Genomic DNA, 21,329 nt, shown 5'->3' with positions numbered 1-21,329 from the left:
TTCAGAAAATGTACAGAAAACATGCACAAAAGAACTAACACCTTTTAAAAGTCTGACAGTAATTGCAACTCTAATAATTTCTATTACTAAAATATTTGTGAGAAATATACAGAAAAGTTGGAGCTTTTACCATTCTCCCTTTACTACAACAGACTTAGTACTGGTCATCCAACAAAGATCCTCCTTTGATAACTTTAGTAACTTTTAACATCACCAATTCAGCAAAGTAAAAAGTTCAATTACTACAGCATATTTCACACCTAGAGTCAAACAAGTTCTCCAATTTTTTTGCCAAACTAAACTGAATTTATAATTAGTGTTAAAGTAGTCATTACTTTATAAATCAATTTATGAATGCCAAAAACCCTTCATTTTTTCTTTTCATTTTTGTTTTTCTCCATAGCCCACTGTAACGTAGACCCATGGCCCAGAATACAGCATTCATTTATTTAAAACAAATCATTTATTGATAGGAATCTATGCATATCTCTCTGCCATTAACTTGATCTCAAACAAATCATAAAGGCAAAAAGAGACTACAGCGTTATTTTGAGAGAAAGCACAAATGAATCAGGAGACTATTGTTCCCCAGTTGGAGATCAGATATAAACAGGCACAGCCTGGGTGGGGGAGTTGACTAATTTTGTAGCCAGTTCAGCAGAATGCAACTATATAAAGTTCCTTTTGCAATCCAGGAGAAAGTTCAAATATGGACACACCACTTAAGTGCCAGGCAACAAAACAGAGAAGAGCCTTAAGTTTTTTGTTATACCACATCTTGAGTATATAACTCAGTTTATACTCTATACCCGAGTAAAAGGTCCTAATCCAGTATTTCTTTTTTCCTTCCTGAGTCTAAGTACAGGACTGGGAGCTCATTCTTCATTTTTAATGTCAGCTATCTCATCAGCTCATTGAATAGCCTTGGGCAAGCTACTTCACTTCCCCACCTCCATTCCCTCTGCAACCTTATCTGTAAAATGGAGGTAATATTACTGTCTACCTGCCAGAGAAATTGCAAGCTTGACATCTGCAAAAAAACTAATGTAACATCCAAGGATAATACATAATGCAATATGGTATCTGTGTCCTTATCTCCCCATTTCGTTTTTAACATTTATGCTTAAATATTTTCTTTATTGCTATGCTTTTATTCTGTATGAAAGATGATGGTATTTACACAAGTTGCAGATGTTTATGTAAAACACTTCAGGTTGAGTTTTCCTGGCATGTAATTGCACCTTTAGTCCTTTAGAGCCTATTAACAGGTTTGGTATCGAGCACATGATCCCCCGCATTGTACCAGTGATGTCAGCAACGCCGCTCACCAGATGCACACATTTGTTGATTTTCTTTTCAAAATCTGTATGGGGAGCTTAAGAAAAAGTTTTATTTTGGTCAGGAATAATTTTCTTAAGTTCCCTTTATAAGTCTTTCAAATAAATGTCAGTCATGCATGAGGAAGGAAGTCAGTCTCACATTTCAAAACTGAACATGCTGACATATGGCTCTGGCTATTATAATCACAGTTATAGCATTAGGATTTGGAGGATGAAGTATAAAGAAGCTACATTTTGCTTACTTCAGGATACTCAAGTTTTATAAATTGCTACATTTAATGACTCTGAGGCTATATCCAAAAACAAAAATTCTAAATAATTTCTTGTTATTTAAGCCTTTAGTGAACTGCTGGTAAGAAAATACCTAATTAAACATGCCACGCAACTTCTTATATAAGTGTCTCCTCATTTTCAGTAATGGCTAGGAAGCACAAGAACTGAATTTGCAGGACTTACTACTTTCAGCTGGTGTAAAAGTAATAAACCGTCATTAATGACTCAACATCAGACACATTGTCAGCTATGGATTAGTTAACAAAGCACTCAGTACAGATTACTCAAACCAAGTTCCTGGCTCTGCCCTCCTCCTCAACTCTCAGCAACTTCCAGTAAGACCATCAGATAGAAGGCCTCGCCAATGCAGAAAAGCAGAGACTGTAGCTGCCCAAAACGAAGGGCCCCACTGCCCCCCTGAAGCACCCTCAGGCTATAGCAAGCGCAGCAAGATGGGGTGTTTCAACTCCCAGCCAGAGGGAGCTCGCAAGGGTGGGAGAAGGCCTCCCTATAATCTGGATCTGGCCTCAGCAGCTACTGGGAACAGGACATTTTGGATGACTCACATACAGAAGTCAGAACTGGAGTAGTAAAGATTAACAGAAGCCGTATCATACAAGTTTCAGACTTTCTTTCTCTCATCATTTCCAGTGGGTATTGAGGGGCTATGAGGACACAGTCCCTATGGATCTGAGACTTAATGACATCCCTTTTCTTTTTATTGCCACCAATAATTTTTTTGCACTTTTTTAGATTTCATATTAGTTAGTAGCACAAGCCTGTTTATCACACACAAAAACCTCAGACACAAGCAGTGAAATCCATCACTGATTTTTTTTTTTTTTTTAAACACAATGACAGTAAAATAAGTGTTCAGAGAGGTGTGTCACAACGATCTGAACAAGCGATGCACTCTGTTCCCCAAGCTTACTTATGTTAATACTGGACATACGCCAGCATACAGTTATTTGAAGAACAGTAAATCAGCACCTGTCTCTCAGTATCAGCTATGAATGAGCTTACACAAACGTGCATGTTTGCCAGCTGGCAAAATGCGGAAAATCCCAGGGCTGCCAACCCAGCACATCTCCATCCAGAACTGAAAACTAAATAGATCATTTAACTGTGCTTGAGAAGTTATTATGGAGAATGAGACAAAAAAAAAAAAAAAAAAAATCTGTGCCAAGGGGATCTTGCCACCTGCTTCGCCACTGAGAAACTGCACAACGATACCCAGATTGGCACAACGTTTCTTCCAGAGGGAAAGCAAAGGCCCAAAGCATTTTATAAACTACCAAAATCACTATGCTAAAGACAAAATCCACCCGGGGGGTTATCTCTTATTGCAAGGTCCCACTTGCTGCAGTATCAGCAATCCTTTCTTACTGTTGAATTTGCAAGTGTTGTTACTATTTGTGAGGACAACAACAACCTACCTCAGCCATTCATCACACCAACCACTCACCAAGAGTTAAAAAAGGCCAAGTTTCCAAACAGGTGATAAATACATATCAAATTGACAACGTTACATCAATTTTTTGTTTAGTTTTCTTACTGAGCATTCTTTTAAATAATTTGGTATCAAGTCTGTTGCACTGATGTTAGTTTTGGCTTTTTATTAAATCCTTTAAAGATATAATGATAGTTCTGCTCTGTTTTCAACTTTCCAAAGACTTTTTCCAGCAACAGAGAAGCTGGCTGACCAAACCAGGAAAAGTGAAATGGAGTGTAAACAAAACACTTTTTCCCCGGTCTGTTAATTTGCCTCACTCAGTACGATTTTAGATCTTACTTGCAGTGATGCCAAGTCAGACTATAGGAAAAAGTATCATAGAAATTGTGATTTTCACAAAGTTCTTAATTTTTTCAACAGCATTACAAAAGGCAAAGCTTTTATTAGGTTTGCTACCTGGTGACAGATTTCAAATCACTCTTAGTATTATAAGGTTATTTTTAAACATATTCCCTTAAGTCTTCTAGCTGGAAAAAATAACCAAAATAGGGCTTATTTCAGACAACAAACATGAACCATCCCTCAATTCTACATTGTCTTTCAAAAAGATCTCCGTTCTGCCAAAAGTAAGAGCAAGAGTGCCTTGCGTGTCAGACAGGTAATTCTGAATTTTAATGATGCTCACACCTGAGTGGGGATGAAGGCTCATTAAGATTGTGCTCCTGTTGTACTGTTCCTAAGAAAGCTAGAGTTATACTAAGGGCCAAATTCATCCCTTAACTCTAAATTAAGAAAGAAGCCAGCTTTCTCCTGTTGTCAGTGTTTATGTTTTAAGTTCTGAAATAATAACCAGAGGGGTATGTTAGGATTAAGAAAAGGAAAAGTTTTTCTTCAGTTTATCTTCAGAACCTGCTTTATTTATACTGAAATTTAACCTCTTCCCCCTCTAAAAAAATATAAATAAATAAAAAATCATATATTGGCTTGACAATCCTAAAGAGTGACATTGGATGCATGCAGCAAACAGGTGCACACAGAGGAGGCAGCAGGAACTTGCTTGTAGAGCGCAGCCAGTGTGCTGGGGCCTTGTGCTGCTGGAGGGGACCACCTCCAGCAACGGGAGGGACTTCAGGCTCGATACCAGCTCTATTCTTGGCTGTCCTGCTGAGACTGCCAACAATGCACAGGCTCACATTTAGATTTAAAATGCATTGACAGTTCAAATACTGCTTATCTGTCAAAACCCAAGCTAACAAAGACTCCAGGTCTGGAGAGGGCTTTCTACAAATTCTGAGCCACTAGACTCCAACCTCTTCTCCAGTGGGGTTCCCCTAAGCACGGACTGGAAGTCAAGCAGCAGCTCCCTATTCTTAAATTCAGATTCTGTTGCCCTCTCCTTCTTCCCTTTTCCATATCCTGTTTAAAGTCATCCTCTCCTTTTAATGTTAATTGGCATTCCCTTCTCTTCATGCTCATTTATAAAACTAATCTAATAGCTCCTTCCCTCCTTCCACACATTCACAGTAATTTTACTCTTGGAAGTGGGCCTCTGTTGACATGATATATCATTAAATGCCACAGGAAAACTGAACCCTCTATCAGCAACAGGATGCTATTTGAGCCATTAAGCAAATATACATAAGCAGCTGTAGAAACAACTCAGACTGGGCAGTTCTGGATATAATAGTAAAAACAAAACTAATAAAACATGGCCTGGCTACACCAAAGCAGGTTCTAGAACCTCCTGCAAAGGAAATCTTAAGAACAGGCTGCAAATATTTGCCAAGAACAGAGCACATATACTCGAGCCTGGTTCAGCTAAGGAGATCGTACTAGATCTCATAGCATCCCTTCTCAGCTTTACATTCATTTTAAACCAGGTGACAAGATTTAAGATAATTGAATGTGTCTTACCATAACTATTAAACACACAGACTGTGAGAAATTGGACTTCATGCCACAGCCCAGAATAACTAGATTAAAAACTGGCTAATGATAGCTCAAGATACAGTTGTACGTGACAAAGCAGCATGAAACAGGGAAGTTTTTAGTTAGCTTCCAGAGGAACAAGACTAGGCTTAATGCTACTCAATATTCTGTGCTCACTTCCAACTCACTGATGAAAGTCACCACTGAAAAAATTCAAAAGTAATGAGTTTGTAAGATTACCCTATCCTCATTATTTCACTAAGCAGTGAAGACTTCATAACATAGATACACTTGAGCAAAAATTAATACACCCAGATGAAACCTCTCTACACCTCAGTAGAGACAACGATTGCAGGCTATACATACAGAACAGGAGACCACTCTCCAGGGAACAGCAACACCTACATATATTTGAGGCCCATTAAACAAAAGACTGCAGTGTGTCATGATAAAGACAACAAATGTTGTGTTACAAAAGAGCATGACGAATAAAGCAAACAGATAATTTTTACAGGTCATTGCTAAGAACAAAACCAGGGCACTCTGAGTTAGGATGTCCACTTTGGAGGAAAACAAATGAACAAAAAAAAAATTGTTGGAGAAGATGCAGTAAAGACCATGCTGTAAGAGCTAGGTAATCCCCCTGTGGGGAGGAGGGAAATCAAAACCAGGACCTACTTAGCATATCAAAAGGTTTGAAACATAACTTGATAACGTGTATCAAGTTTTACAGGGAGGAAAGAAGAGGTACTAAAAAGACTCTGGTCCAGCCAAGAAATACAAAGAACAATTGGGTGGACTATGAGGCCCAGAGACTTCAAATTAGGTACAAATTTTACAATAGCAAGATTAAACACCAGGCACTGGAATCCATGATACCATCTTTGAGGCCTTCAGTTCAAAATTGAAGAAAAAACATAACAAAACAGAACAAAAACAAAAAGAACAAACACCACTGTGTTGTATGTGGTGCCAACATATTGCGTAGACAAAATACCACTTACTGGTAAAATATAATGACCTTTGATTATATGGCAGAGTAGATGATCTAATACCCCCTCACAGTCTTAACCGTTTTATTTTTAAACATCTAGATTAACATAAAGGCAAACAAGAAAAATAGATATTCGGGTCAACCAAGATAGGCCCTTTTTTTTTTTTTTTTTTGGTAAAGTGATCTGCATATTCTTATCATCTTTGTGTCTGAAGTTCTATGAGCTAGTCCCTCGCTTCTTTATACTACAATTCTTGTTCTTCACTGTTTATTCTAGAGTGAGATTTGTCAAACCTACTTCAGAGGCAAAAAGAGGAAAGTAGCTGCTGCTCAACATCAAACATTTTTGTACTGGACTCTTCAAGGCCTGCAAGACTATAGACAAACACAGAGATGTTAATCAAGCAGAATAGTAATCAAGTCATATGGCACAGAAAAGACAGCTCTGAAACAGCCACTTCGGGAAAGCCAAATCAGTATCTTTCAGATCTGTCATAGTCAGATGTTCCAGAGATCAAGCCCATCCGCGTGACAATATGCCTTACAGACTTTTTAAATGATATTACATAGTGCATATTAGAGATAACAGAACTACCAGCTTTTTCCTAAGTCTATTACCATAGAAGTATTTGATAAAAAAGGAGTAAATTATGAGTGTTCTTCACGCAATCCCTAGCACAATTCCATATTAACCCTGTTTCTCCTTGCACATTAAATAGCTGTGTGCTGCATACCTTTCAAGCACCTTACACACATTAAATAAATATGAGAAACAGGATGCTAGCCTCAAGTGCAAGGTATGCATTTAAATTGTCCCACCTTCCCTGATCAGTCAGTGCTTTTGAAACTCAGAATACACAAATTTGACCACACAAAATAATGACTACCAATAAGCCTTACAGCATGATAAGCACAAACAGCATAAATACCCTGAAGATACTGACCCATTTGCTCCCACCAGCTACCTTGTTAACTCAACCAAAAGCACATAGTGTTTATCCTCTACCTCGTACCTGGATAGTGCGAGTTTCATAGACTATGTGGCCTACATATCACAGAACAGGACCAATTAATTGATTTGTGAGCCACGCTTAAAAAGTGTGGATCTCATCACAAATGAATAGCGATGTGTGAAAACAGACCAAAAGAAGTAACTTTTTTTAGGCAAGAGAAGAGATCAAAAGGGATGACCTTTAGATATGTAAGAGGTGCCACAATGAAGGCATCAGTAAATTGTTCTACATGAGCACTGAGAAAATAAGCCTCTACTGCTGAAACTTACTTTTAAGTTAAACATTAAAAGAAATTTACTAGATACAAGGATAATTAAGCACTAGAACAGATTACCTACGATTGGGTAGCACTGCTACCAATGTAGGTTTAGAGAACTAGCTAAGCATCTATCACAAGTGATTCAGGCACAGTTGATCAGACCTTGAAGGAAGGGGACAAATGAGACTGCCTCTCACAGTCCTTCTAGCCTTATTTCCTAAAATTTTAGTAGTTTATGCAACTAAAGGTAGATTATTTTGCATTATGTTATATACATTTAATATTCAGAGGTTTGCTTTTCCCCATCCACCATTAAACATTAATATTTCATTAACTGATTTTTTAAGATCTTATGCACCTTTTTCACTGCTCACATGAATAAGCTTCCCAGGTATATGCTTAAGATGCAGACTATATTGACATAACTGCTTAGAAGTTTTCATAAGAAGGGATTCTTTCTCTGATGACTAATTTCTAATAGTTGATTTCTTGACTCCTGTAGGTTGCCAGGACAGCTCAAGGTGGTCAGGGCCATGGCCTTGTAGGCTTGAGCTCTGTCTTCAAAATTGGCTCTCTGCCTATCCCTAATATGTTTACATAATCTTCTGAAGGCTGCACTGGCTGTAGCAGTTTTGTCAGAGCCTGTTCTTAACAAACAGGAATTCTTTTTCTCCTTGTTATTTCTGTCAACTCTCTACCTATGGGAAGGAGTTTTCAACAACTAAGCCCATCATTACAATAGCAGTGAGGTAGGCCTGCTCTACAGAACTAGTAAGACTGATCCCAACAAATTATTTAACTCCTGTTGAATTATCTTCTGATAATAGCACTAACTAGATGGCCAAGCATACTTAAAACAGTAAAAGAACCTTCTCCACAAAACAGCTATTTTAGCATCCAAGACAAAACCATGTATTCTTCCCTGGATGCCAAAAGACTTCACCATCCCTCTCATAACAGTCAAAACCTTCAAAATCCACAGTGACCACATCTATACGGCGACACTACCTTCTCAACACACAAACACACAGGACACTCAATTCGTACAACTCTGTATTGGATCTATGATCTGGGTTTTCACGTATTCATGAATAAAACTGCAGAGAGCCAATATTTAACTTTCAGACAAAGGGTCAGAAAATTTCTAGTCTCTCTCACAAGTTCAGCTACAGAATGCAGACCTAACAGAAACAGCTGAAGGAATTTTCTAGGAACTTTAGTATTTAGTAATGGCTTTGAACCAGAAAATATATCTGCCTAAAAAAAGCTCCTAGATTTTAGTCTGACTGCTGCTCTACACATACATTCTATAATGAATAGTATCTTTTTCCTAATATGGTATTTATTTTCAGTGTATGATGCTTATTTCCTCCACAACTACTTACAGCTCCATCAGTCCTTACTGACTTTGCAATATATTCACTTCCCAGCAAGGAATTTAAAGGTTTGGGGTCATTGGTGGGAACTGCTCATTTACATAAATATTCTTTTCTCAATCTCAGAGCAATCTAAGAGTGTTCTTCACTAGCCTTTGAAAATTAGAACAGACACTAGTCAGCCAACTGTTTCAAACTAGTCTGCTAATATAGTTTGACAAAGCTCATTTTTTTCTAAATTAGTTTCCACAATGCTTAGTGTTTAGGTAATTTTGAATTGTTATAGTGATGGTGCTAAGAAGTGCTAGATTATGCTGAATAAACCACAAGGCTTAATTTGTGTATGAATAAAGGTGAACTAGAAATGCTAAAACATCCTTCACAGAACACAATTATTAATATAAAAAAAAAAATCCAAAGCAACATGAAGTATATCTAAGCTATAACGTATTCCCACTCCTAATTTAAGAGAAGACAATTTCCATCCACTGTGAAAGATTATACTAAAAAGGGGAGTTTCCATAGAAAAGGGTGAAGAGGGAGAAATCACTGAAGACAATTGTCAATTATATGACAAAACAAAAAAAAACAAACCCTCAAGACTGTCCAAGTACTTTTGGCCAAGTTACCTGAGTGAACCTAACATGTGGTACTCACAGAACCATAGACAAATACATAATTGAGAAAGCTCTGGTGACATTTTTTGTGAGGTACCTGTACTAATTTGAAGAGAAGGCTTTTTCCCTCCTGTAAAGGTGCTTAAGCAGCAAGTCTAGAACTACGCTGGATTTTTCTTGAATTCAATCATTTAGTTGGAAGCCTGCAGATCAGACTGAACTTTATCTGTGTCAAACCATAAGGCTCTCTTTCCTGGAAGTACATCAAGGCTCTTGCATGAAATCTGATGATCAGCACAGTAGGATTAATCACAGAGCTGGCCAAGCTGATATCCTAGCAGAACAGCAACTTGCTTAAATGAGTATGGAACTGCATCAAGATAGAGTCGCAATAAATTCTCATCTCTTTGCACCAAAAGTAAAATGAGACCTTGTTTGTAATGGATGCGAAAGAAAAGTCTATCAACCCTTGTTTTCCTGCAAAGGATCTGTAGTCGTTTCTGGGAAAACAGACACAAGATACCCAGACTATCACCATCACTTTCTTAGGGTAATGCCACCAATTGCAGACTGACACTGGGTGACATCTAGTTTAGTTCTGCTGAAAGGGCTGCAGCAGGGGAAGGTTTTAAAGTTAGCAGACTTATTTATGTATAGGACAATAAATCCGATAACAAGGATTTCTCTCAGTCAATAGAAGTTCTCAAACAGATGTTTACCTCCGTTTGCCACCACCTGACTAAACCAAGCACTCTCTTAATATAAGAGATTCTTAATAAATCAGTTATTGGGCTTGCTAGAAGTTTACCTTCACTTAACCGCTTCCTCCCCCCACAACTACTTCTGTTTCCTAATGGTCGGTAATATCGTACCTTTTGTTTGGAATATGCAAGCACCTTGCCTCAGGAAACTTTTCCATGACGCTCCTCTCTATGGCATGGTAGAATATTACAGTGATTTCATCTAGTAAGTCTGTTCACACAGCATATAGCTGTTTAAAAAGTCCCAACATAAATATGATTGCTAATACCACTATAGGATAAATTCATAATCTAGGTACTGAAAAAATCTAAGCATTAAAGAGGGCAAACTCCTGAAGTTACAGAATAGAAAAGATACAATCTCTAATCAGAAACACTGAGGACAAAGACAAAACTACTCCAAAACCTGGATTCTGAAACTCACCAGGAAACCAAGGTCTTTTATCCTTAGTTACTTAGACATTACCCAAGTCTATTCGCACATTTATACACTCCACAGCAGTTTTGACATAACAGCTGTAAAGCTGAATTCCAATGACATGCAGAACTCTAAATCCCTGTTCATTCTACATTAAGAAATATCTCAGGATACTAAGACAGTTGCTACAAAATGCACTGCAGGAAGTTTTCTAAACAGGAAAATTAGAAAAAAACAAACCAAACAAAACCTTATTTTAAGTTGGTATACAAGTAGGTTTTATTAAAAAGTTGACCTGTACCAAGTATCCCGCACCCCAAATAAAATTCTTACCTGCCCATTTCAAAGACTTAAACTCACGTTAGCAAAATTAAACTTCACATGTCTAGTAAAAATCTATCTAAATATCTAGAAATAGAAATAGTAGTGCAGTGGCTTGCCTTCACACAAGTAGAGAGGTAAAGGCATTCAGATCTCCACATGTGAGCATTAGAGCTGTATGAAAAAAAACACTTCATTTTCTAATTTACATACCTAGTCACAGCAATAAAATTGGATAAGAGGGGGTTTTTTGGTTTAAATTCTTAGAGGAAAGACTATATGAAGTACCACAGAAAGGACATAATACACTGTGGGATAAAGTTTTCTGGCGTTTCACTTACACGGACATAATTTGAAGAGTGGCTTCACTTAAAGTCAGGAACTAGGACAAGGAAACAAATTATTTCTGCAATGTCTGAAAGTCTGGAAGTCAACTCAGTGTCCTATTCTTCTACAATAAACCTCAGCAGAACAGTCAAGACAGCTGGAATATCACTAGGCATTATAAAACCAGGACCGCAAAACTTCTGTATGGTTTCATAAATTGCTCTGAAAAGATCTTTATCTACTTTCCAGATATTGTAGTAGCAGGTCACTGACAACCTCAGATTTTCTCATTCATACTATTTACTACAAATCTTACAAATCTTTGATAATTTGAATAAAAGACAGGTCATAACAAGAAGAAAAAGAAAAGAGCAGGTAACTATTACAACTCCAGTGCAATAAAGCTTGTGGTTTCAAACTCAATAATTACATGTAGCTCTCCGAACACATGTGCTGTAATGTTAGGAGGCAAAGAAACAAGTACAATCCCACAAACCTAATTATCAAGCTAATTTAAAGACATCCAAACTTACATATGAGGGAAGCAACAGTCACTGGTGTTTAATACACGAACACATAAAAATACACAGCAGAGATCAGAAGCCAAACCAAAGATCTTCTAGTTTTTACTGCTTGTCCCAAATAACCTCTGCAACTTTACCAAAATAAATCGTTAGTGATATATAAATACCTGGAAGAGGGACAGGGGAAATATTTGAGACCTGCAAAGTTCTTCATCACCCTCTCATCTTGTGTGAAACAAATATAAGAGCAAACAACTGACTTCAGAGAAAGCAGCATGTCTGCTGATACTTTCATACATTCTCAGCACCAAACACCAAGCAATCAACATGAAGAGGGGAAAAAAATTAAACACACACCTTGAACACCTCAGAGAAGAAACCAGAGCCAATTTTCTCACAGGTGAAGTCATCAAGACGGGTAAGTCTGGAAAAGGCACTTATCAGGGCTCTGTATGAAGAGGTCCAAACTCTTCCTATCTGGGATGCAGTCCCATCACCTCCATTGCCCCCATCGAAGTCTTCAGCGCGCTCCAAGCGTGGTGGAAATCCTGCTATTGAATTCCGCTTACTTCGGTCCATTTTGAAAACAAAGCTTTCTTTTGATAAGAGAGGACTTCTCACATCTTAGGTATTTTGCTGTCTTCTCTGCTATTGATGGACGCTAAAATACAAGAAATGGAGATGACGATTATTGTAAACATATCTAACCAAGTTTGACAGGAATCCAACTCAACTTACACCAGTTTAAGAAAAAAAGCAGAAGACATGCAGGTAGGGGCACAAGGAACAAATCATCATCAGAAAGATGGGCCAGATGACCTAAAAAGCTGTTTGCTTTAGATTCTAGGAAAACCCTTATGCTCTGGCTACTCAGAGATAAATACATTTGGAGCTCAAAATTAAGTGATAACAAAAGAACCTTCATCCACACACACCCCCCTTTCTTTTTTTAGTAAGCGTTAGCTGCTAAAACAAACAGCTAGCAGGAGGAAACCCACAAAATATGTTCTATTTTACTTCAGTAGCAGTTGGTGACAAATCTACTGCTATCACAAGAAGCCATTTCATATTAGGGGCTGAACAAAGGATCCCTAAATATAAAAAGCAATCAACTTTCAGTTGACTTACGGGAAATTATCAGCTGGCACACCAACAACTTCATTTTTTAAAGCTTCCACGTACGAGCATTCTAAGACCAGTTCTTTAACTGGTAGAAGCGTAAGTTTTTATCCACTCAAGATCTAGCCCCCAATTTTGTAAAAATATCAACAATACTGCTACAGAAACAAAGTGTTCTTATAAGAAATTGCCGGAACAATTCTCCTCCCCCCACACACACACACTTTTTAAAGCTATATTAATATATGTCAGTTCAACTGAAAACACAGGAAATAAGCTACATTTGCCAAGTAGGAGAGAAAAACAACAGTAAGGAAATTTTTTTTTCTTTTTAAGAGGATGATGAAGTAATCAGGATGACTCTGGAGCCCATCAAATCCAACTTGGATTGGCAAACCTGACAGGTGGCCTACTTTTTTTTCTTTAAACTTTAGACTCAGGAGGTTATTCATTTTTTACACACTTAACTGTTCATTTGCAGCAATTCAGTGAGCCCCTACAAAACTTGAGAAAAGTAAGCAGTCACACAGAGAAAAGATTTTTTTTTGAAAGGGTAAATGAAAAAATGGATGGGGAGGGAGTGAGGCAAACAATAAAATAACATTTGTTTTTTTCTTTATGGTGGACAAGATAGTTATGAAGCATGGAGCAGACCAGGCAATTATCCTTCTATTTACACAGATGTACAAAACCTGAACAATACACTACTTAATTTGAAGAGCATCTCAAAAACTGAGGCTCACCAGCTGTCCTCTGAATACACAGCAGTGCGGCAATATGCATGTTTTGTATGCAGTGTATCTTTCAGAGATACTCTGCCAACACACCAGAAAAACATGTAGTCCTTCCCTGCCTTCAGAAGTAAACTCTGTTGAGCTGTGAGGAATTAATTTGAGGTTGTGCTCTCCAGAAAAAAAAAGAAAAAGCATACTTTTCATGTTCTATGATAGCATTTATTTCAAGCATCTTAAAACTTACTTCTCTAAATGAGGGTTTCCAGGGGAGGGAGGAAAGGGTATAAGAGTCTTACCAGGGTCTGCCTAAGAACATTTAATCTTTATCAAATCCTACTTTGTGGTGTTCCTACAGAATTTTTTATGCAGACTGCCACATGTGTGAGCTTACTGCACTTTTCAGATGATACTATTGCATAATCTAACATTATGTTGTGCCTGACTGCCACATGGGAGATCAGGACCTAGTTTCCGACCTCACATTCTTGCCCCACGAGCCCTGAAGGTCTGGAAGTGGTACAGAAGCAACATGGGCAGAGAAAGGCTTTTATATCTCCCCAGCTGAGAAGACAAAGCCCAGAGAACCTCCTCAGCTATTGGGAAGATGCTTGGGAATTTCCAAGGCACACTTAAATAATTCTTTTTGATCTGAAAGGAACAAATGAATATTTGGTTACTTTTCAAGGATACAAAAAAAGAACTATCTGTTGATGGAATCCAAGGAGGAAACCATGGTGTTAAGAATTCATTTCCTGGACCTGAAGATTTGGAGATAGACCAGAAAACCTGGTGTAATTGAAGAAACAAAGTTTTAGAACTTAATTCCATCACAGTAGTACCTGCATGCACTAGACACTAAGTCAGGGAGCAAGTTTTTGCACCCAAAAATGCAGTCTGGTGCTCTAGTACTGCAATAACTCCATATGAAGGGGACCATGAAGCTTGTAGATACCTCCTCTAATTCTACTGAAATGACATATCCGCTCTGCAGTACAGCGAAACAAAGCAACTTGTAAATCAGGGCTATAAATTTAAGTACTCAGACAAAACAAGATATATACAAAAACAACAGGAGAACACTGCTGTTTCCCAAACAGAGGAAGATACCAAGTTAGGTAAGTGATATTAAACCAGAGGAAAAACCTAATTCTGTCTTAAGCACCCAGATACCATCAAAAAAAGATCAGGCTTTCAATATAGTCACTCACTAAACTATACGTATATATATTAAAAAAAAATAAAAAGAAAAAAAAGCTTTGCACATACATATCCTTTAGATTGAAATCATATGGTGAACTTTGCAAAAGTCTATACAAATCCCACAATGAAAGAAGAGATTCAAAGTACTTCACACAACATAAACCCCAAAAGGTTTTGCCATCTGGATTCCCAAGTAACCCATTCCTTCATTTTTGCCTGCTAAAGCTTGCTTATTTCCAGACAGCTACACAAAATCCTTGGAAATTATTAGGATAGAGCTCCATTTGTCTAGTTTTCTATCCAGGACTGCATATGCAGAATTAGAGGAAAATTTCAAGTGGGCACAATTCCAAGTGGGCCTCCTGTCATTTTGGCCAATTACACTAATGATCACATTCTCAATGAAATCAGGCAAGGTTTAATTGACTGTCAAGTCAGTCTGAGGTACTTTAATTTACTACCTCATCTGGTTAATTAAAGTGCACTGAACAGAATCCAAGACTATCCTGCTGCAGAATTACAGGTTGTTGTGTTTCTTTCTCCCCCCCATATCAAAGTTCAGCTTAAAGACTCTTAAGTTGTGCTTAACAGCCAGTTAAAAAGCACTGAGCACTCTAAGTGTTTCCCAATACATTCTCAGCTTTCAGACCACTTTCTCTGACATCCTTTACACACACACAGACACAAAAATCCCACCCTACTCTACCAAGCCAAAATCTTCTAGAAATACATCTTCCAAAATGCATACATGCCCTACTCATCCACTTATTACATTACTGAAAAGCACAATTTCAGAATGTTTCATACTTCACCATATTTTAATTTCTTGGTTTAAAAACAAACCTTGAAGAAAAAAAAGTGAACTGAATTAATGGAATGCATTGGGATTTTTTTTGTAGAAGTTTCTATAAATACAAACACTATCAGCAAGTAAGAGGTTTAGTTTTCAAAAACAATGCCTACACCCAAAAATATTTAAAGATGGAAAACCCACAATATCACATAAAGTTATATCCCACACCAATGCAAAACTAACAAGATATACTAGCCAGTATTCAATATTTCTGTACTCTTTGTAGATTAAAAAAAAATGGGTTAGGCTTCTCAGCTTTAACAGCATCCTTTCCATACCCCGGGGCATAAAACAAGATCCTTCCAAATCCATTTCAATACATTACTAAAGCTATTTTTCTCTCCCCAGTATCTTTATAATACGTGCATATTTGCACTCAAAAGTCAAACTCACAATTTCCTTAAAGATGGCCTTAACAACAACAATAACAACCACTTTTAGACACAGAAGACTGTCGCTAGGCATTCAGCCTGGAAAGCAATAAATCTGGTGGATGCATGTTATTAATTTGAAAAGGTTTTCTAAAGAACAAGATGCCAAAGCTTTGACATAAGACATTTGCCAAGAGTTAACTGTTTAAACTCACAGCCTGATGTAGCTTCAAAACCCACTGCTACAAAAACATTGAGGAATCGCCCTGGCAGGTGTCACTCAAAGTTGTAACAAAAAAAAAAGAAAGAAGCTAGTGTTCCCTGCAGTAATGTGCAAAATTCAGAAAAGCTTCAAAGGAATCTAAAGAACAAAATCTTTCAAGGACTGAATTGACTTTGAAGCAATTAGCCTGGAGTTGGGGGGGGGGGGGGACGAAGAGGGGGCACAAGTGTTTGGGATTGAAACACAAGAAATCAAACTAAATAGGTAAAGAAAACCAGGTGTTCCACAATTTTGTGGAACTGCTACTGTCAACTTTCCTAACAGAGGAAAGTTACCCTGTTTGTTTGTAATTTAGCTTCCAGCCTTTGGGAGAAAGATAATACTACATACTTTCACACAGACAAGGTAGCGACAAGCACCAGAGTTTGCACTACTCTCGGCCCAGCTCATACTGCAGTCTTTCTGCTTATAATGCGAGAAGTCCTAGAGTCCAGTTTACAGTCTTAGTTATTGTACTACACTCAAATGTAAAAAAAATAAAAAATTAAAAAATTAAAAGACACTTTTCATTTAGGTAACTTTTTGCTTCAATTTCATAATTTCATCACCCCTGTAGCAGACAATTCCAAGCTCCGGTCAGTGTTATCTCAGCGTAAATTCCCACAGCTAGGGCTAATGTTCCTCTTAAGAGGCTTGCATTACCCCTGCTACTCCAGCACAGAAACTGGGAGTTTGCTAACCTGCATGGTAGTTTTGTACTACCCGTGCGAACAAACCTCCAGAAGAAGCTATGCTGAAACAAACAACTCATTTATTTTGTAAATTAAGCCAAGTTTGATCCCAATAGAAGAGACTAGCCATTATGCTGCAGAACCTGAGACTCAGGGCCGAGATTGCAGGTTTATGCCTATACCTGATACAAGTAGTTTTAAAGTCTGGCACGTGCTTAGAAGGCAAATATAACTGCAGATAAAAAACACTTGATCTTTATGCCAACAATTTCTAGGGTCCAAATACAACACAAAAGTGATCCTAAAAAAAGTCCCTGCAAAAATTCATTTGTCCCCTAACCTGCCTGTAGTGATTTCAATCCATAGCATGACATTGCTTTGTTACTAGGCTAAAGTCAAATAAACTAAAGTAAATCATGTACAACATATAGCTGCTGCTTCAAATGGGTAATTTAAATATATTATGTTTGCCTGCCAAAATAAGAAATTTGCAAGCCATCCAGAAAACACTGGTCTTCTATAGGGCTCAGTAAAGACACTGAGAAGCAGCTCATGCCTTCCAGGTTTCAGTGCACTGATGTTTGCTTAGCTCTTGAGAAAAAGCAAAGGGAGTGAAAGCCTTTCAATATCAAGAGGTGTTGTAACATCCCAATAATCAAGGAATTCCCCCTCAACCTTTCACCAGGGTTTATGTCTGAGGGGCGATAGCTCTATTTGCATTGGGGGCTTCCTCACAGGAGACAGGGAGCAACTTACAGTTTTTTTGATGCAGCCAGTGAGACAATCCAGGATAGCAAAGGCAACAAAAGAGAACAGGAATGGATGAAAAAGGGATTAAATTAAAATAAGTAGACTGCATTTCATACCTGACTGACCTCTCTTGGACACTATCTTACATTATAAAATCATACATGACAGTCAACATTTGTACTTTTCAGCTAAAACTGTCATCTCCACAAACATTTAAGAGACATGCTATAAGCCACCATTAAACTATGGTTGAAACCCCAGTCCATATTTAAGTGTTTTTTACTTCAGGTACCTGATACCCAAGGAGAACAGTAACTGTTCTAATTTATTTATGAATTTGTGAAGCGAGAACAGGGCTTCCTAAGTTTGTTGTTACTAAGGTATTGGAAACATTGGCGTGTGCTGGAAGGAGCTTTGTTTGAATAGCAATCTGAAGCACCCTGGGTACCAAGGAGAAATACATACCTCACAGTTTGTGTGAGCCACAGAGCTGGAGCACATGAAGTTGGCTTTCAAAAGCAAAGTTATTTCAACCAACTCCCCTCCTGGTTGCAAAAGCAATTACAGTTCTCCAGTGCAACCAGTGGAACAATCAAATAAGAAAGTGGCTTAGCCACTAGCGTACGTGTGTTCAACTTAAGAGAAAGTGACAGAGCCATACGAAAAGAAGCTTACTATCTAAGTCAGACATAACCAAAGAGGACTTGGCAACAGACAACAGATGGGGCCAGTGGGATACAGTGGCCAATTATTAGATGTACCTACTGATAAACGCACAACTTCAAATTAATACATTAAAAAACTAATAAGCAGCAAAAAAGGTTACAAAATTATGAATGTTGACCATTTTTTGATCTTGCTTAGAAGAACACCTATTTTTGGGACAGGCTGCAAAGTACCATGCTGCAAAGATACAATAAAAGCTTTGCTCCTGTGCAAATGCATGGTTCTTGGCTACAGGAAGAATACAGAAAGGAAACCTCTTATGCAAGTGAACCACAAGCTTCGTTATTTTCTGCACAGGCACAGAAGCAACGGTCCCCTTCTTTAACCTTGCAATTCTTTCATGAATTTGTGAAATAATTTACAAAAAGAATTACAATGACAAAAGCAGATGTATAGAATCAGAGGGTATAGTTAGGTTACAAGAGGCATATACCACTAAGAATATCTCATTTGGGCCAACTTTCTCCTTTCACAGTCACAAAAACATTAAGCACTGAAGCAAGGATTGCTCCATGCTTATCTCCAACTCTGCTCCCACTGCCAGCTGTTCATCCTAGCAAAACAGAACAGAATATATTCCTGTGGCACAAGCAAAAAAATGCACAGAACAGCACACGCTGGCCACCAGGTTGGGGGAAGAGACCCATCTGCCTTCAGTTCAAGCTAATTGTGTTTTGCATACAGGTTTTACATGGTGACAAAACAAAATGCATAATGGAAGTATACAGACATGTCTACAGTTATAGAGCGTGCTTTTACAAGAGTCAGAGAAAATGACATTTTTATTGGCCTATCAGGATAAGGTATGCAACAAAAATTTCCAAAGATGATGACTTAATGGAAAGGTTTATGGCTAATCCACTGGGCATATTGGAGTTTCTCATAAAACATCTTATCTTAGCCTGTAAATTCCACTGCCCAATTAAGTCCATAGAACTGTAAGTCTGTTGATTTTGCAGACAATAAAATATGTTAAACTCTGACCTCGGCTTAAAAAAAAAAAATCATTTCGGCTATAGCATAAAGGCTACTCACAAATTAGCCTAAAAAATTAGCTGGAAAATCTTTTTTAGGATGAGAAACAGAAAGGTCTAAACTTAAATAAAATTCAGTTCAGTACTCAAAATTTTAGCCTTTAACTCTCAAGGTACATAACAGAGTATCCAACTGGAAAGTCCTCCACACTTAAAAGCAAATACAGTTCCCACCCTCAATGGAATGCAATATTAAGAGCAATCGCCTCCATTTATAAAGCACCTTTCATCTCAAAGCCATAAAACAAACATATGTGCACATATACCTGACAGCCAAGCCTGTCATTAACGCGTGATTCACGTACTCTTACAGTGCAGCGCTTAAAATAGTAAAACCTGAGCCAAGTTCTCACACCTCTTGGCAAAGTGACCACTTTCAATCCCCACGCGGTGGGGCAAAGATCCTTGTCCTGCTCAGGAAGATCTTTGCCCCGGGATGCGAGCAGGGGCTCCCGCAGCCGGCTCGCACTGCAATGCTCGGCCGCCCTGCAGCACCCGCTCCCCTACAGATCCCCCCCCCGCCGCCGGCACGGCGGACGCAGCCCCTCCGTGCACCTGTTAAGCGAAATCCATCACCACCCTCTGCGCAGAGCCAGTGGGGCAGCGGGTCCCGCTCGCTGCCTCTTCCCCTCCGCACTTCCCCGGAGCGGCCCCCTCCTCCCCTACCCCATCAGGGGGATGCCTCCCTCCTCCCTCAAACCCTCAAGGGGAGCCCCCCCCCYCGCCCCCCAGAGCGTTTCAGCCGCACGGACTGCAGGCACCTTCCCCCTCGCCCCCGCCCTCTGCACACCTCCCCCGCCCCGCGCGCCCCCCACCCCCCGCGCGCGCCGGCCGTTACCTGAGCGGCGGCGCCAGCAGGGCCCGCGGGCGACGCGGGCTCTCATGGCCGCATACCCCGCTCGCCGCCCCCGGCCCCTCAGCACCCCGGCGAGGGTCCGCGCCGCCGCTGCGGCAAGCGAGGGGGCCCCATGTGAGGAGGGAGCCCAGCTGCGGGGCCCGGGGCCGTGATCGCCGCGGCTCCTCCTCCCTCGGCCTCGGCCCCCGCCTCCGCCTCGCGCGCCCGCCCCCGCTGCCAGCGCCGCCGCCACTGGGCCGCCCGCGGCGCCCGGGGGCGGTACCCGGAGAGCAGCTCGGCCCAGCAGCCAATCGGCATCGCTGGCGGGTTAGATGGACGGAGGCGCTCGCCCAATCGAGGAGGGGGGCTCAGGTGGCGGGCCTCGCTGGTAGTACACGTGAGTGCTCCCCTTTGTAATTGGTCGAGAGCGACTTGAGAGGCAGGAGGTTTGGCCAACCGAAACAGAGACAACAACTCCCGGGGCAATAGTGACAGGAAACAGAGAGGGGCGTTGCTAAGGGCGCCTCTCTCTCATTGGTCAACCTTTGAGGGCGGGTTGTAAATAAGAGATTCAGCCAGTAAGAGTGAGCTTTGCTTTGTGACGGAAGGGTGAGAGAGCCAGTCATCGCGTGCTTACAGGAGCGGTGGGCGGGAAGCTGTCAGCGGGATTGGCCCCGCGACCGGAGCGGGAGCAGCGGAGGGCGAGGAGCGAGCGGGCTCTGCGCCTCCCAGCAGGCCCCGCGCGGGGCGGGCCGGGCCGGGCCGGGGGGCCATGGCCGCGGCGGCCGCCGGCCGTTGTCGCCGCGGCTGGGGGGCCCTGAGGGGGTGCGCAGCCTCCCCGGCGCCGGCTGCCGCCCGCTGCCCGTTAAATTGTGGGGGTACCTACCGCGTCCTCAGAAAGGCAGCTCGGGGTGGACGTCGGGGGGGGGGGGGGGGTCCCTGGGGGGGGACACCCGGGGGGGGGGGGGGGGGGGGGGGGGGGGGGGGAGCTCTCGGGGTCAGACACCGTGTTGGTGGTGCGGGCGCGGTGCTGGTCAGAAGGGAAGAAGCCCCCTCAGGTGGGGAACGGGAAGGGGAGAGGGGAGAGCTTGCCGCACCCAAGCGTGGTGGGTGAGTGGTCGATTATATGCTTGTGCGGCTCTTGGTGA

The 21,329-nt window shown here is 40.5% G+C and overlaps 1 protein-coding gene across 8 annotated transcripts in view; it reads right to left on the bottom strand.

Annotated features, from left to right (window-relative positions):
• TESK2 (testis associated actin remodelling kinase 2) overlaps positions 1–20,387 on the bottom strand; it is an 83,502-nt gene extending 63,115 nt beyond the window's left edge. For 5 of the 8 annotated variants that reach the window (XR_003256825.1, XM_026086629.1, XM_026086631.1 and 2 more), the window contains exons 1-2: positions 20,185–20,387; positions 11,963–12,266 (exon numbers count right to left, since the gene is read on the bottom strand). Coding sequence is in view for 5 of the 8 variants with exons in the window: in XM_026086629.1 (XP_025942414.1) it covers positions 11,963–12,184 (222 nt within the window). In the remaining 3 variants the exon portion in view is untranslated. Of the gene's footprint in view, positions 1–11,962; positions 12,267–20,184 lie in introns of those variants that run through there. The other 3 variants (XM_026086630.1, XM_026086633.1, XM_026086635.1) reach the window with 3 other exon arrangements.
• Between the last annotated feature and the right edge of the window lie 942 nt (positions 20,388–21,329).

Source organism: Apteryx rowi, unplaced genomic scaffold (assembly GCF_003343035.1).
Source record: "Apteryx rowi isolate R43461 unplaced genomic scaffold, aptRow1 scaffold_7, whole genome shotgun sequence".
Taxonomy (NCBI): Eukaryota; Metazoa; Chordata; class Aves; order Apterygiformes; family Apterygidae; genus Apteryx; species Apteryx rowi.
Note: the sequence above shows the minus strand (reverse complement) of the source record. Positions and strands in the feature narration are given on the sequence as shown.